Genomic DNA, 16,933 nt, shown 5'->3' with positions numbered 1-16,933 from the left:
TTTTTTAAAAACATTCCAAAAATTCCTGTGAAGCACCTGAAGGGTTAATAAACTTCTTGAATGTGGTTTTGAGCACCTTGAGGGGTGCAGTTTTTAGAATGGTGTCACTTTGGGATATTTTCTATCATATAGACCCCTCAAAGTGACTTCAAATGCGATGTGGTCCCTAAAAAAAAATGGTGTTGTAAAAATTAGAAATTGCTGGGCAACTTTTAACCCTTACATCTTCCTAACAAAAAAACTTTTGGTTCCAAAATTGTGCTGATGTAAAGTAGACATGTGGGAAATGTTACTTGTTAGGTATTTTGTGTGACATATCTCTGCGATTTAAGGGCATGAAAATTCAAAGTTGGAAAATTGCCGAATTTTCAAAATTTTCGCCAAATTTCCATTTTTTTCACAAATAAACGCAAGTCATATCAAAGAAATGTTACCACTATCATGAAGAACAATATGTCACGAGAAAACAAGGTCAGAATCACAGGGATCCATGGCAGCGTTTCAGAGTTATTACCTCATAAAGGGACAGTGGTCAGAATTATGTAAAAATTGGCCTGGTCATTAACATGCAAACCACCCTTGGGGGTAAAGGGGTTAAAAATCCTCTCTATTCTTAAGACTAGAGGGTCTTTTAATACTATGGTTTAATGCTTGTTGGTTAGGTTACAAGCCCCCGATGCAGACTATCAGAGTGGCTGGTTTCCAAAGCAAAAGTGTCTTGGAAGAGCTGCAACCATGCGCACTGATCCAAACGGTCACCCGGTCAGGATCATTTTCCCCCACAAGCAGGAAGCCAAAGGCAGAGGCACAGCACCATCTACACTAATGCTGTCAAAACTGCCCCCTATGGATAAGAGCCATGTAACTGATTGGACTACACGTACCTTGTGGCAGGAGAACATCTATCAGCCAAGCACTGTGATCCCTGCATAAAAGAACAGATCTGTTAGCAGGAGACAGACACTTCTAATCAATACCCCACCTCCCAGAATGAAAGCTCAAAGAGCCCTTAAAGGTAACATCCAGGAGCCACAACCTGAAATGACGTTGTACATGAAATTTGATGCAATGGTTCAAATAACATAAAGCAAGCTCAGTAGCCAAGCCTGTGCCATACTGGGCAGATGCTGGCTGTACTATACAGCTGGCAACTGCTCGTAACAACAGCAATTGGAGCTGAGCTCTAATCATTGCTGTTCAATCATCTGAATGCGGCTGTCAGTAACTTGAATAGCCCGCTTGCTAGTGATCCACACACGGGCTGAGAAGACAATTGCGGGGAGGCGATGGGTTTACATGGTGGTTACGAACACCTGCCATCATAGTCTTCCTGCGAAACATCAGTTACACCATCATACTATGGTATTGCAGTATATAGTGCAAGTGATCAATTATATGAATGCAGGTTCAAAGGACTAAAAAATAAAGTATAAATATTAAAAATGTTAAACATGGTATATATATACGGTGTATATATATATATATATATATATATATATATACACACACTGTGGCACTGTGGGTACGGAAAGTATTCAGACCCCTTTACATTTTTCATGTAATATTTCAGTTTTTCTTTTTTAATAAATTTGCAAAGCTGTCTACATTTCTGGTTTTTTTTCAGTCAAGATGGGGTGCAGAGTGTATATTAATGAGAAAAAATGTTTTTGAATTTACCAAATATACACATATATATATATATATATATATATATATATATATATATATATATATACACACATATGATATATGCACACAAACATACGTGTTAAAATCACCCTCTTTTCCCCATTCAAATTAAAAAAAAAACTGAAAAAAAAAAATGAAAAATAAATTTGGCATCGTCATTTCCATACAAGTCTGATCTGTCAAAATATAAAAAAGAAAAAAATATATTAAAAATCATAACTGACTCTCTTTTCAGTTGCCTTTCTTCCCACCCCCCCCAAAAAAATAAAAAAAAATAAAAAGAGATCAAAATGTCACCTGAACCTCAAAATGATATCAGTAAAACTACAGCTCAGGGCACAAAACATAGCCAGCCTCACATAGCTCCAGTAACACAGAAATTAAAAATTGTTGTTGTTTTTTTTTTTGCTTTTTTTTTACAAACGTCAAGAAAAAATGTTAATAATGAAAATACTTTAATAATTTCAGTCTTACTGTAATGGTACTGATCAGGTCACCAGATCATTTTTACTGCACACTGAGCGCCGAAAAATATAAACCCCAAATATTATGGCAGAACTTTAATTTTTCACCACACTTGGAATTTCTTTCTCATTTTTGGTGCACTATATAGTAAAGTGAATGTGAAATTTGAAACTAAAATTCGTTCTGCAAAAAAAACAAGCTCTTGTAAGATATTACAAAGATCAATACAAAAAGTTATGGCTCTCTGCACATCAGTCGAACATGCAACAGATATGTAGACAACAGCGGCTCCTCTCCTCTACTATTCTACATAATAAATGAATGTTATCCAATAGTCCTCACCAATCTCCAATTATGGCACTTCCAAATAACATCCTACCAATTGCGGACTTACATTATCTTGGCCGCATGAAGAGACCCATATAGATGTATTAAAAGTCAATTCTTTATTTAACACCAAAAGATAAAAAAATGTTTTATATATACAAGACCAAACATAAACAAACAAAGTGTCCAAGGAATGGCTAGGAAAGGCACAACCCTATATATAGTATTAATATCTAGTCCAAATTGGATCCATATAAATATCACTGCCAAATGTGGTATAAATTAATAATGTCCCTTATCAATCGTGATAAATTGCACATATCTTAGAGGACAATGTTTTCCCCCTAGAATATCACAATATAGCAACATCTACCGCACATACCTCAGCTAGATATCTGTCATGTCGGACGCTGTTCATACCAGGGCGTTCGACAGACAGCGGTAATTCCGCTTTTGTCCACTATGTGCTCAGTGGCGTCGGCTAGATTTTATCTAGCTGGTCCGGGGTAAATTTACCTGGTGCTCGGATTGGAAGCTGGGCCACGCCCACTGCCCTTAAATAGTTCTTCTGAACATTGGGCGTCGCCGATTATAGCTTCTGTCTAGTGCTTGGTTATCTCGGTCTGGAGTGGTGAGCTAGGAGTTGAAGTATCGTTGCTGGTGGTGTATTTCCCTTTGTCTTATTTACTCTTTCCTATATTTGTATTTGTTTTGCCCTGTGCATTTATAGTGTATTCCTGAGTGACTGCGGCGTGGTGTATATTTTCCGTTATCCTTGTCTGTGCTAACTGTGGGTATTGGTGTATGATTTCTTCACTGGGTGGTGGTTTCAGCCTAGGGTTGAAACAGGAGACAGGGTGAGGGTGGAGGCCTAGACATGCACACCATCAGTGTAAACTCTACGTAGAGGGTCAGTCAGGATTTCCCTAGTTTGAGGGAAATTGCAGGGGCCCAGTTTATTAGCTCTTGCCCACCTAGGCTTCCCGTGACATTATAATCGGCCTTAAAAAAAAAAATAAAAAAAAAAGGGTTTCCTTTTTTTTGTTTTGTCAGGGATCCCATGACTTCCATAACCCGCCAGTTGGAGGCGCTGTCCCTACAGGTCACTGAGTTGAGGGGGGCAGTGCAGCAACAGGGACTAGCAGTATCTAATGTGCAAGCTGGAGCGACAGGTAGAGTTGCTGAGCCTAAGTTTCCTTTGCCTGAAAAGTTTGCTGGGGAACGCAGTAAATTTGTTTCTTTTCGTGAAGCTTGCAAACTATATTTCCGAATGCGCCCGATCTCCTCGGGTAATGAGGCTCAGCGTGTGGGCCTGGTGTTGTCATTGTTAAGCGGGGATCCCCAAGCATGGGCGTTTTCTTTGCCATCTGATTCTGCTGCATTTGACTCTGTGGAGAGTTTTTTTTCCTTTCTTGGAAACATTTACGATGAGCCTGAAAGCATGGATGTAGCAGAATCTAAGATACGCACTATTCACCAGGGGGAGCGAGTTGCAGAGGATTACTGTTCTGAATTTCGTCGCTGGGCGGACGACACACAGTGGAATGATCCAGCGCTGCGGAGTCAGTTTATTCATGGGGTTTCTGGAAGGGTTAAAAAAGCCCTCCTGATGTACGAGACTCCTGCTTCTCTAGATTCTGCTGTGAGTCTTGTTGTCCGCATTGATCGCCGTTTGCGTCAGGAGGAGCATGAGACGCCGCCTATGGGAGAAGGTGTAGGTTCACGTGAGGTTGCTGCAGGTGAGCCCACGGAGCCTATGCAAATCGCAGGGGTGTCACATGTTAAGCGCCGAGCCCCTGTGCTCAGGAAGCAGGGAGCCTGTTTTTACTGCGGTAAAACTGGTCATTTTGTTAACATCTGTCCTCTGCTGTCTAAGAAAAACGCAACGGCGGAAAACTTCTAAGCTCAGAGGGTGTGGAGGAGGCCAATCTGAGCTTATGTATATCCTCCATGGTGGTTTCTCAATGCATGCTCCCTGCTAAGGTTATTATCGCTGGCAGTGAGCTGCCAATTACTGTTTTTGTGGATAGTGGTTCTGCCACACATCTCATTGATGAGGAGTTTGCGCGCACAGCAGGTTTTAGGATTGAAAAACTGCCTCATCCTATCCGCGTGGTCACCATCAGTGCTGCTCTACTCTCACAGGGGGAGATTACTGAGTTTGTGGCTGAGGTGAAACTCCACATTGGGGTTCTACATTCCGAGCAGGTTACATGTAAGGTGCTCAGGAATCTTCCTGCACTGGTGGTTTTGGGTTTTCCATGGTTGTCTATGCACAACCCGGTAATTGACTGGAAAACTCAGGACATAATTCAGTGGAGCGAGTTCTGCCAGGAGAATTGCCTGGCCACATGTGTGTCTGCTGTGACTTTAAGCGTTCCGGAGTCACTTCTGGATTTTGTGGATGTGTTCTCTGAGATGGGTTGTTCGGAGTTGCCACCACATCGTCCCTATGACTGTACTATCAGGTTTAAACCAGGGGCCAAGTTGCCTAAGGCAAGGATGTTTAACATCTCCGGTCCGGAGAGACAAGCGTTAAAGGATTACATTACTGAAAGTTTGAGCAAAGGGCACATCAGGCCTTCATCCTCGCCTGTGGCAGCAAGGTTCTTCTTCGTGAAGAAGAAAGATGGCGGATTACGCCCGTGTCTGGATTTCAGGGAGTTGAACCAGATTACGGTTCGGGATCCATACCCTATGCCATTGATACCGGATTTGTTCAATCAGGTGGCAGGTGCTAAATGGTTTACCAAGCTTGACCTCTGGGGGGCGTACAACCTCATAAGAGTCCGTCAAGGTGATGAGTGGAAGACGGCTTTTAATACCCCTGAGGGTCATTTTGAAAATTTGGTGATGCCATTTGGGTTGACTAACGCACCTGCAGTGTTCCAACATTTCATTAATGATGTGTTCTCGCATGTTTTGGGGAAATTCGTTATCGTGTATCTAGATGACATTCTCATATATTCTTGCGACCGTGATACTCATTTAGATCATGTCAGGCAGGTGTTACAGCTTCTCAGAGAGAATAAGCTGTATGCTAAACTTGAGAAATGTGTATTTTCTGTTCACGAGTTGCCTTTCTTGGGTTATATTGTGTCTGCTTCTAGTTTTAAAATGGACGCCGCTAAGGTGCAAGCGGTGCTGCATTGGGAACGGCCTGATAACCTGAAAGCACTTCAGCGGTTCCTTGGGTTTTCTAACTACTATAGGAAATTTATCAAAGATTTTTCCATCATTGCTAAACCGCTAACTGACATGACTAAAAAGGGTACCAATTTCTCCGTTTGGCCTGAGGCTGCTGTGCGCGCATTTGAATTTCTTAAGAACAGTTTTGTTTCAGCTCCCATTCTTGTGCAGCCAGAAGTACCAAAACCTTTTGTTGTGGAAGTCGATGCGTGTGAGGTTGGTGTGGGGGCGGTACTATCACAAGGCTCATCTTTGAGTGATTTGCGTCCATGCGCCTATTTTTCCAAGAAACTGACGCCCGCTGAACGTAACTACGATATCGGCAACAGGGAGTTGTTGGCAATCAAGTTGGCCTTTGAGGAATGGCGACACTTCTTGGAGGGGTCGGTTCATCAGGTTACTGTTATTACCGATCATAAGAATTTGCTTTATTTGGAGTCTGCCAAGCGTCTGTCTCCCAGGCAGGCTCGCTGGGCATTGTTTTTCACGCGGTTCAATTTTGTTGTCACTTACAGACCGGGGTCTAAAAACACTAAGGCGGATGCTCTGTCCAGGTGTTTTCCGGGGGGAGAACCTCGGGAGGATCCAGTACCCATCCTCCAAAAGGGTGTTGTGGTTTCGGCTCTCACTACCGAGGTTGAGGCTGAGATTGCCGAGGCTCAGGAGGAGGTACCATCTGAGCTTCCCATCAACAAATCTTTTGTACCGCTTCATCTCCGCTTAAAGGTTTTGGCGGAGCATCATGATGCTGTCCTGGCTGGCCACCCAGGGGTTAGAGGTACCTTGGAGTTGGTGTCACGTCGGTTTTGGTGGCCCAAGATCCGACAGGACGTGGTCTCATACGTGTCAGCTTGTACCACGTGCGCTAGGGCTAAGACGCCCCGCTCCCGTCCTGTTGGCACACTACTTCTTCTTGAGGTACCTAGTAAGCCATGGATGGAAATCTCCATGGATTTCATCACTGATTTGCCCTCCTCAGCTGGGAACACGGTCATCTTGGTGATTGTTGATCGGTTTTCACAAATGTCGCACTTTGTGTCTTTGCCTTCGTTGCCTAACGCTAAGACTCTGGCTCAGGTATTTGTGCATGAGGTGGTCAGACTTCATGGGGTTCCGTCTGACATCGTGTCTGATAGGGGTACTCAGTTTGTGGCAAAATTTTGGAAAGCATTTTGCTCACGGCTGGGGATCAGGTTGTCTCATTCTTCGGCGTTTCATCCTCAGTCAAATGGTCAGACCGAGCGTATGAATCAAAATTTGGAACAGTACTTACGCTGCTTTGTCTCTGATAACCAGGAGGAGTGGTCAACGTTCCTTCCTTTGGCTGAGTTTGCCATCAATAATCACCGCCAGGAGTCGTCTGGGGAGTCCCCGTTTTTTTGTGTTTACGGGCTACATCCTCAATTTTGTACTTTGAGTCAGAGGGGCTCTTCCGGCGTTCCGGAGGAAGACCAGTTAGGAGCACAATTGTCATCAGTCTGGAGGAGAGTTAAACAGCGCCTGTTGAGTGTGGGTGCTAGGTACAAACGTGTGGCTGACAGTAGGCGTGTGCCAGGTCCGGACTTGAGTGTGGATGATTGGGTGTGGTTATCCACAAAAAACATAAGACTCAAGATACCATCCCTTAAATTGGGTCCAAGGTTTATTGGTCCATTTAGGGTCGCCGCCGTCATTAACCCTGTAGCGTACCGATTGGAGCTTCCTACGGTGTATAAGATACACAACGTGTTCCACAGATCGTTGCTAAAAAAGACGGTGGGTCTTGTGGACACGACACCTATGCCTTCTCCAGTCTTGGTGGATGGTAATTTGGAATTCGAAGTCTCCAAGGTGGTTGACTCTCGTGTAGTGCGCCGCACTTTACAGTACTTGGTACACTGGCGTGGTTATGGGCCTGAGGAAAGGTCCTGGGTACCAGCCTTGGACGTTCATGCGGACCGGCTGGTCAGTATGTTTCACCGCCGTCATCCGGATAAGCCGGGTCCTATAAGCCGTGAGGGCCCTGGGGTCCCTCGTAGAAGGCGGGGTACTGTCATGTCGGACGCTGTTCATACCAGGGCGTTAGACAGACAGCGGTAATTCCGCTTTTGTCCACTATGTGCTCAGTGGCGTCGGCTAGATTTTATCTAGCTGGTCCGGGGTTAATTTAGCTGGTGCTCAGATTGGAAGCTGGGCCACGCCCACTGCCTTTAAATAGTTCTTCTGAACATTGGTCGTCGCCGATTATAGCTTCTGTCTAGTGCTTGGTTATCTCGGTCTGGAGTGGTGAGCTAGGAGTTGGAGTATCGTATCTGGTGGTGTATTACCCTTTGTCTTATTTACTCCTTCCTATATTTGTATTTGTTTTGCCCTGTGCATTTATAGTGTATTCCTGAGTGACTGCGGCGTGGTGTGTATTTTCCGTTATCCTTGTCTGTGCTAACTGTGGGTATTGGTGTATGATTTCTTCACTGGGTGGTGGTTTCAGCCTAGGGTTGAAACAGGAGACAGGGTGAGGGTGGAGGCCTAGACATGCACACCATCAGTGTAAGCTCTAGGTAGAGGGTCAGTCAGGATTTCCCTAGTTTGAGGGAAATTGCAGGGGCCCGGGTTATTAGCTCTTGCCCACCTAGGCTTCCTGGGACAATATCCATAGCATTATATTAATCAAACACTGTCCAAAACATGAAACTGGAATATTAGGTCCAGCAAAGTAATGTGCGGCCATAAAATTGCAAAATCCATAAAGTTACTTACAAAATAAATACCGTATATACTCGAGTATAAGCCGAGATTTTCAGCCCAAATTTTTGGGCTGAAAGTGCCCCCTCGGCTTATACTCGAGTCATGATCGGTGGTGGGGTCGGCGGGTGAGCACTGTCATATACTTACCTGCTTCCGGGGCTCCTGGCGCTCCCCCTGCACGTCTCACTGTCTCCGGGTGCCGCAGCCTCTTCCCCTGAGCGGTCACGTGGGACCGCTCATTAGAGAAATGAATAGGCGGCTCCACCTCCCATAGGGGTGGAGCCGCCTATTCATTTCTCTAATGAAGCGGTGCCGGTGACCGCTGATAGAGGAAGAGGCTGCAGCACCGAAGACCAGCTGTCCGGGGGAAGGAGCGGGACGCCGGGAGCAGGTAAGTATCGCATATTCACCTGTCCACGTTCCACACGGCGGGCGCTGTCTCCATCTTCCCGGCGTCTCTCCGCACTGACTGTTCAGGCAGAGGGCGCGATGACGCATATAGTGTGCGCGCCGCCCTCTGCCTGATCAGTCAGTGCAGAGAGACGCCGGGAAGATGGCGCCGAGGAGCTGCAAGCAAGACAGGCGAGTATGTGTTTTGTTTTGTTTTTTATTGCAGCAGCAGCACAGATTTATGTGGAGCATCTATGGGGCAATGGTGCAGAGCACTATATGGCAGAGCTATGGGGCAACGGTGCAGAGCACTATATGGCACAGCTATGGGGCAACGGTGCAGAGCACTATATGGCACAGCTATGAGGCAACTGTGCAGAGCACTATATGGCACAGCTATGGGGCAATGGTGCAGAGCACTATATGGCAGAGCTATGGGGCAACGGTGCAGAGCACTATATGGCACAGCTATGGGGCAATGGTGCAGAGCACTATATGGCACAGCTATGGGGCAATGGTGCAGAGCACTATATGGCAGAGCTATGGGGCAACGGTGCAGAGCACTATATGGCAGAGCTATGGGGCAACGGTGCAGAGCACTATATGGCAGAGCTATGGGGCAACGGTGCAGAGCACTATATGGCACAGCTATGGGGCAACGGTGCAGAGCACTATATGGCACAGCTATGAGGCAACTGTGCAGAGCACTATATGGCACAGCTATGGGGCAATGGTGCAGAGCACTATATGGCAGAGCTATGGGGCAACGGTGCAGAGCACTATATGGCAGAGCTATGGGGCAACGGTGCAGAGCACTATATGGCACAGCTATGGGGCAATGGTGCAGAGCACTACATGGCACAGCTATGGGGCAACGGTGCAGAGCACTATATGGCAGAGCTATGGGGCAACGGTGCAGAGCACTATATATATGGCACAGCTATGGGGCAACGGTGCAGAGCACTATATGGCAGAGCTATGGGGCAACGGTGCAGAGCACTATATGGCAGAGCTATGGGGCAACGGTGCAGAGCACTATATGGCACAGCTATGGGGTAACGGTGCAGAGCACTATATGGCACAGCTATGGGGCAACGGTGCAGAGCACTATATGGCACAGCTATGAGGCAACTGTGCAGAGCACTATATGGCAGAGCTATGGGGCAACGGTGCAGAGCACTATATGGCACAGCTATGGGGCAATGGTGCAGAGCACTATATGGCACAGCTATGGGGCAACGGTGCAGAGCATTATATATATGGCACAGCTATGGGGCAACGGTGCAGAGCACTATATGGCACAGCTATGGGGCAACGGTGCAGAGCACTATATGGCAGAGCTATGGGGCAACGGTGCAGAGCACTATATGGCACAGCTATGGGGCAATGGTGCAGAGCACTATATGGCACAGCTATGGGGCAACGGTGCAGAGCATTATATATATGGCACAGCTATCTATGGGGCAACGGTGCAGAGCATTGTATATATGGCACAGCTTTATGTGGAGCATCTATGGGGCCATAATGAATGGTGCAGAGCATTATATATGGCACAGCTTTATGTGGAGCATCTATGGGGCCATAATGAATGGTATGGAGTATCTATTTCTAATTTTGAAATTCACCGGTAGCTGCTGCATTTTCCACCCTAGGCTTATACTCGAGTCAATAAGTTTTCCCAGTTTTTTGTGGCAAAATTAGGGGGGTCGGCTTATACTCGGGTCGGCTTATACTCGAGTATATACGGTACACCAACAAGAGGCAGCGGTATAGGGTAAGAGCCCACCGATCCTTCCACGTGCCCCCCGACGCGCGTTTCGCCCGTAAGCTTCTTCCAGGGGCGTCCCCGGAAGAAGCTTACGGGAGAAACGCGCGTTATGTTATGGATATCTAGCTGAGGTATGTGCGGTAGATGTTGCTATATTGTGATATTCTAGGGGGAAAACATTGTCCTCTAAGATATGTGCAATTTATCACGATTGATAAGGGACATTATTAATTTATACCACATTGGGCAGTGATATTTATATGGATCCAATTTGGACTAGATATGAATGCTATATATAAGGTTGTGCCTTTCCTATCCATTCCTTGGACACTTTGTTTGTTTATGTTTGGTCTTGTATATATAAAAAAAAATTGTATCTTTTGGTGTTAAATAAAGAATTTACTTTTAATACATCTATATGGGTCTCTTCATGCGGCCAAGATAATGTAAGTCCGCAATTGGTAGGATACATAATAAATGAGACAATTGTTTTTGTACAAAGAAGTCATAAGATATGGAGGAACATACAAAATGAGCAGTGTGGCAACTTTGCAGGTGATACCTTTCACCAATATCAGACATCCATTCACTTACTCACCCTGTGATTCTTTGGCTGCACTCCTCACATAGGTACAAAGGGGGCGGTTTGTCCCCCAAAGCCACAGAGAGCCCAGCATCAATACACATCTGCAGTATCAAAAGAAAGAGATCAAGTAACATATATTATAGCCCACTGACATCTAGTGGTAATACCAGTGCACTACAAGCCTGACAATACCACAAGCTGAGAGATCAGGAGCTGTTTGCTGGTGAACTCTTTTACCAGTATTAGACACAGCTGTGGCTCAAAGTGATAAGGCCTGTTTCACACGTCAGTGGTTCCGGTACGTGTGGTGACAGTTTTCTCGCGTACCGGAGACACTGACTCACGTAGACACATTAAAATCAATGTGTTTCTGCACATGTCAGCGTGTTTTCACGGACCGTGTGTCCGTTTGAAAAACAAGGAGACATGTCAGTGTTCGTGGGAGCACACGGATCACACGGACCCATTAAAGTCAATGGGTCCGTGTAAAACACGTACCGCACACGGATGCTGTCCGTGTGCCGTGCAGGAGACAGCGCTACAGTAAGCGCTGTCCCCCCAGCATGTGGTGCTGAAGCCGCCATTCATTCCTTCTCTCCAGCAGCGTTCGCTGGAGAGAAGGAATGAAAAATCAATGTTTTTTAAATTATTTTTGTGTTTAAAATCAAGTTCCTTGTCACCTCCCCCCTCCCACCCCCTGTGCGCCCGCCCGCTGGCATTAAAATACTCACCCAGCTCCCTCGATGCTTCCTGTCGGCGCCGCAGCGCTGAGAGGAAGCATCGAGGGAGCTGGGTGAGTATTTTATTTCCAGCGGGCGGGCGCACAGGGGGTGGGAGGGGGGAGGTTGCCGGGAAGTTTATTTTAACCACAAAAAGAAAAAAAAAACATTGATTTTTCATTCCTTCTCTCCAGCGAACGCTGCTGGAGAGAAGGGATGAATGGCGGCTTCAGCACCACGCTGGGGACAGCACTTACTGTAGCGCTGTCTCCTGCACAGTCCGTGTGGTACTCAGTCGGCACACGGGCGGCACACGGCTGCTGCACGTGTGCCACACTGATGTGCCACGTGAGCTCACGGACACGGATAACTCCGGTACCGATTTTTCCGCTACCGGAATTATCTGGACGTGTGAGACTGGCCTAAGAGAAAAAAGATCAAGCACAACTATTCATACATCACACATAGGGAAAATAAAGTACCTTCACAGCTGGCTTATTGATGGCGTTGTGGCATTCAATGTGCTGACAATGAATGGGATTCCAGGCTGGGAAGAGAAAACACTCATGTAATTACAGTACTACAACTACTATACACTCACTATTCTGCTGGTGCAATCACTGTGTACATACATTACTGATCCTGAGTTACATCCTGTATTATACTCCAGAGCTGCACTCACTATTCTGCTGGTGTAGTCACTGTGTTCATACATTACAATACTGATCCTGAGTTAAATCCTGTATTATACTCCAGAGCTGCACTCACCATTCTGCTGGTGCAGTCACTGTCTACATACATTACTGATCCTATACTGATTCTGAGTTACATCCTGTATTATAATCCAGAGCTGCACTCACTATTCTGCTGGTGCAGTCACTATGTACATACATTACATCACTGATCCTGCGTTACATCCTGTATTATAATCCAGAGCTGCACTCACTATTCTGCTGGTGCAGTCACTATGTACATACATTACATCACTGATCCTGCGTTACATCCTGTATTATACTCCAGAGCTGCACTCACTATTGCACTGGTGTAGTCACTGTGTACATACATTAGATTACTGATCCTGTACTCATCCTGAGTTACATATTGTATTATACTACAGAGCTGCACTCACTATTCTGCTGGTGCAGTCACTGTGTACATACATTTCATCACTTATCCTGAGTTACATCCTGTATTATACCCAGAGCTGCACTCACTATTCTGCTGGTGGAATAACCGTGTACATACATTACATTACTGATTCTGTACTGGTCCTGAGTTACCTCCTGTATTAAACTTCAGAGCTGCACTCATGATTCTGCTGGTGCAGTCACTGTGTACATACATTACATTACTGATCCTGAGTTACATTCTGTATTATACCCCAGAGCTGCACTCACTATTCCGCTGGTGTAGTCACTGTGTACATACATTACTTTACTGGTCCTGAGTTAGGCTAAGTTCACACTTGCGTTTGGCAGGTTTGCGTACTTCCTCCCTTAAGCTCTGCCTATGCTCCGCCTACTTCCGCATGCGCCCTGCGTCGTCTTGTGTACCTATCTTTAACATTGGGTATGCAGGGACATACATTGTATGTGGATGCGTCCGTATGCGGTGTTTTGATGTGCCCACCGACCGCAAGAAAAAGCAACATGTTGCGTTCAGTCAGCACGTCAAAACGCTGCATGCGGACGCATCCGCATACAACGCATGTCCCTGCGTACCCAATGTTAAAGATAGGTACGCAGGACTAATGTGGAAGTAGGCGGAGCTTAGGCAGGGCTTAAGGGAGGAAGTACGCAGCCATACGCAGACCAGCCAAACGCAAGTGTGAACCCAGCTTTACATCTTGTATTATACTCCAGAGCTGCACTCACTATTCTGCTGGTGCAGTCACTGTGTACATACATTTCATCACTTATCCTGAGTTACATCCTGTATTATACTCCAGAGCTGCACTCACTATTCTGCTGGAGCAGTCACTGTATACATACATTACATTACTTATCCTGAGTTACTTCCTGTATTATACTCCAGAGCTGCACACACTACTCTGCTGGTGCAGTCACTGTGTACATACATTACATTACTGATCCTGTACTGATCCTGATGTACATTCTGTATTATACTCCAGAGCTGCACTCACTATTCTGCTGGTGCAGTCACTGTGTATATACATTACATTACTGATCCTGAGTTACATCCTGTATTATACTCCAGAGCTGCACTCACTATTCTGCTGGAGCAGTCACTGTATACATACATTACATTACTTATCCTGAGTTACTTCCTGTATTATACTCCAGAGCTGCACACACTACTCTGCTGGTGCAGTCACTGTGTACATACATTACATTACTGATCCTGTACTGATCCTGACTTACATTCTGTATTATACTCCAGAGCTGCACTCACTATTCTGCTGGTGCAGTCACAGTGTACATACATTACATTACTGATCCTGAGTTACATCCTGTATTATACTCCAGAGCTGCACTCACTATTCTGCTGGTGCAGTCACAGTGTACATACATTACATTACTGATCACGAGTTACATTCTGTATTATATCCCCGAGCTGTACTCACTATTCCGCTGGAGCAGTCACTGCTCCACATTACCTCAGGGCTGCCATCAGGGCATTACTGCTCTTACTGCTGTATAGGGCCAGGCCCCCCATCTTGTGATTCTGTTTACCGGGCCCCATCATGTGGCAGCACACACCACGGAACTGGGAGTTTTCTCAGAGCTCCATGGCCATCTGACCTGATCGGCTGCACAGCTCCAGCTCCCTCCGCTCTCTGACTTTCAGTCAGGTGACGGTGTGTACGCAATGTTGTCATTGTGTACGCACCGTCCTATATGAGGACACCAGAAACAAAGCTGAGAAAGCAGGGGATCGTCAGTGGGGTAAATATGAAAAACATTTTTTTCTTTTCTTTTTAAAATGAATTAAATGAGTGAAGGTGGAGGTGAAGGGAGACTGAAAGTGATGGAGGGGGGAGGAGACTGCAAATGATGAAGTGAGTGGGGGAGGGGGAGTGCAAATGATCAAGTGGGGGGAAGGGACTGCAAATGATGAAGTGGAAGGTACTGCAAATGATGAAGTGGGGGAAGGGACTGCAAATGAAGTGTGGGAAGGGGACTGCAAATTATGAAATGAGGGGGGATGTGGACTGCAAATGATAAAGTGGGGGGACTGCATATCACGTATGGAAGGTGGACTGCAAATGATGAAGTGGGGGAGAAGGGGGCTGTAAATAATGAAGCAGGGGACTGTAAATGATTAAGTGGTTGCAGTGGAACTGCAAATGATGAAGTGGGGGAGGGGGACTGCAAATGATGAAGTGAGTGGGGGACTCTGCAAATGATGAAGTGAGTCAGGGGAGGGGGACTGCAAATGATGAATTGAAGGTAAGGGGTGCAGAGAGCAAATGATGATGTATTGAGACTGATGGATGGGACACAGTATATGATGAAGACAGTGGGGGAGGAGGTCTGCAAATTATGAAGTGGGGGACTGTAAATGATTAAGCGGGGTGGACTGCAAATGAAGTGGGGGACTGCATATGAAGTATGGGAGGGGGACTGCAAATTATGAAGTGGGGTAGAGGCAAGACTGTAAATGATGAAGTGGGAGAGAGGGGGACTGTAAATAATTAAGCGGGGGTAGTGGGACTGCAAATGATGAAGTGAATGGGGAACTCTGCAAATGATGAAGTGAGTTGGGGAGAGGGACTACAAATCATGAATTGAAGGTGAGGGGGTGAGGAGAGCAAATGATGATGTATTGAGACTGATGGATGGGACACAGTAAACGATGAATTGAGGGTGGGGGACAACAAATGATGATGAATTGGGGGTGGGGCAGCAAATATTGGTAAATTGAGGGTAGGGGCGAGTAAATTATGTACTGAACGTGGAGGAGAGAAATTGATAATGAATAGATGGTGGGGGTGGGAGAAAGAGATAGGACATGACATAATGAATTGGGGCAGAAGGGGCAAGTAAATATAATGAATCGCGGGAGGTACAGAGTGGGGACCATTGAGGATGCAATGACTGTGTCAGGACTCTGAACATTTTTTACCTTTTGTGCATTACTGCCCTCTTCCAAGATGGCGTCTTTGGTCTCATGTGCACTGTGTCTTCCTGCTATAAAACTCCACCCCAGCCTTCAGTCTGTGTTAGAGTATTCTGCCTTGCATCCAGCTCCTGACCTCTGATTACTCCCTGGCTATACACCTGCTCCTGTGAACCTGTGTGGTGATCCTGCTACTCTGCTCTGAGTTCCTGCTGCATACACCAGTTTCCAGTAATCCTCCTTCATCTGCTGCTCGTGTTTACTTCCATCTGCATTTGCTGGACATGTAAGGCTACGTTCACATTTGCGTTGTGCGCCGCAGCGTCGGCGCCGCAGCGCACAACGCAAACAAAAACGCGGCAAAACGCACGCTAAAACGCTGCGTTTTGCGCCGCATGCGTCGTTTTTGCCCGCAAGTTGGACGCAAAAAAAATGCAACTTGAAGCGTTTCTTGCGTCCAACGCTTGCGGCCATGCGGCGCAAAACGCAGCACAACGCATGTCCATGCGCCCCCATGTTAAGTATAGGGGCGCATGACGCATGCGGCGCCGCTGCGGCGCCCGACGCTGCGGCGCTGACCGCAAATGTGAACGTAGCCTAAGCTGTTTCTGCTCTGCAAAAACCTGAGACTATTAACCAGGCCTCCCTGGTTGAGCTAAGATATGATTTGAACTGCCTTATAAGCTTATCTATCTGTGTTTGGACTAAGACAAGGATTTATTTGTGTCAAGTATCCTCAAGAATAACTGTGCTTCATAGACTTTCTGCGTGATTGCATTTTCCTCTGAAGTTTCCTATAGACTGCTAAGCTGCATTTAATATTTACACCAAGTGTTGTGGACGTGAGTTTCTCTCTGCACCTGTTTGAATCACCGTGTGATAATATAGACTTGACCACTTATAAAACTGTGTCCTGTAGTTGTCTTGTTCCAGGCAAAGAGTCTCCTGAGTTATCCCCTATAATTATTACAGACTGGTATTGAATTGGGGGAAAGC

The 16,933-nt window shown here is 46.0% G+C and overlaps 1 protein-coding gene across 5 annotated transcripts in view; it reads right to left on the bottom strand.

Moving 5' to 3' along the window:
- UNC79 (unc-79 subunit of NALCN channel complex) overlaps positions 1 to 16,933 on the bottom strand; it is a 302,015-nt gene that overhangs the window by 207,278 nt on the left and 77,804 nt on the right. For all 5 annotated transcript variants that reach the window (XM_077268206.1, XM_077268222.1, XM_077268215.1 and 2 more), the window contains 3 exons: positions 12,340 to 12,404; positions 11,151 to 11,239; positions 885 to 925 (listed from right to left, as the gene is read on the bottom strand). In XM_077268206.1, the coding sequence (XP_077124321.1) occupies positions 885 to 925; positions 11,151 to 11,239; positions 12,340 to 12,404 (195 nt within the window). The remainder of the gene's footprint in view (positions 1 to 884; positions 926 to 11,150; positions 11,240 to 12,339; positions 12,405 to 16,933) is intronic.

Source organism: Ranitomeya variabilis, chromosome 1 (assembly GCF_051348905.1).
Source record: "Ranitomeya variabilis isolate aRanVar5 chromosome 1, aRanVar5.hap1, whole genome shotgun sequence".
Classification (NCBI taxonomy): Eukaryota; Metazoa; Chordata; class Amphibia; order Anura; family Dendrobatidae; genus Ranitomeya; species Ranitomeya variabilis.
The sequence above is the reverse complement of the archived record's forward strand: the minus strand, read 5'-3'. Positions and strand labels throughout refer to the sequence as shown.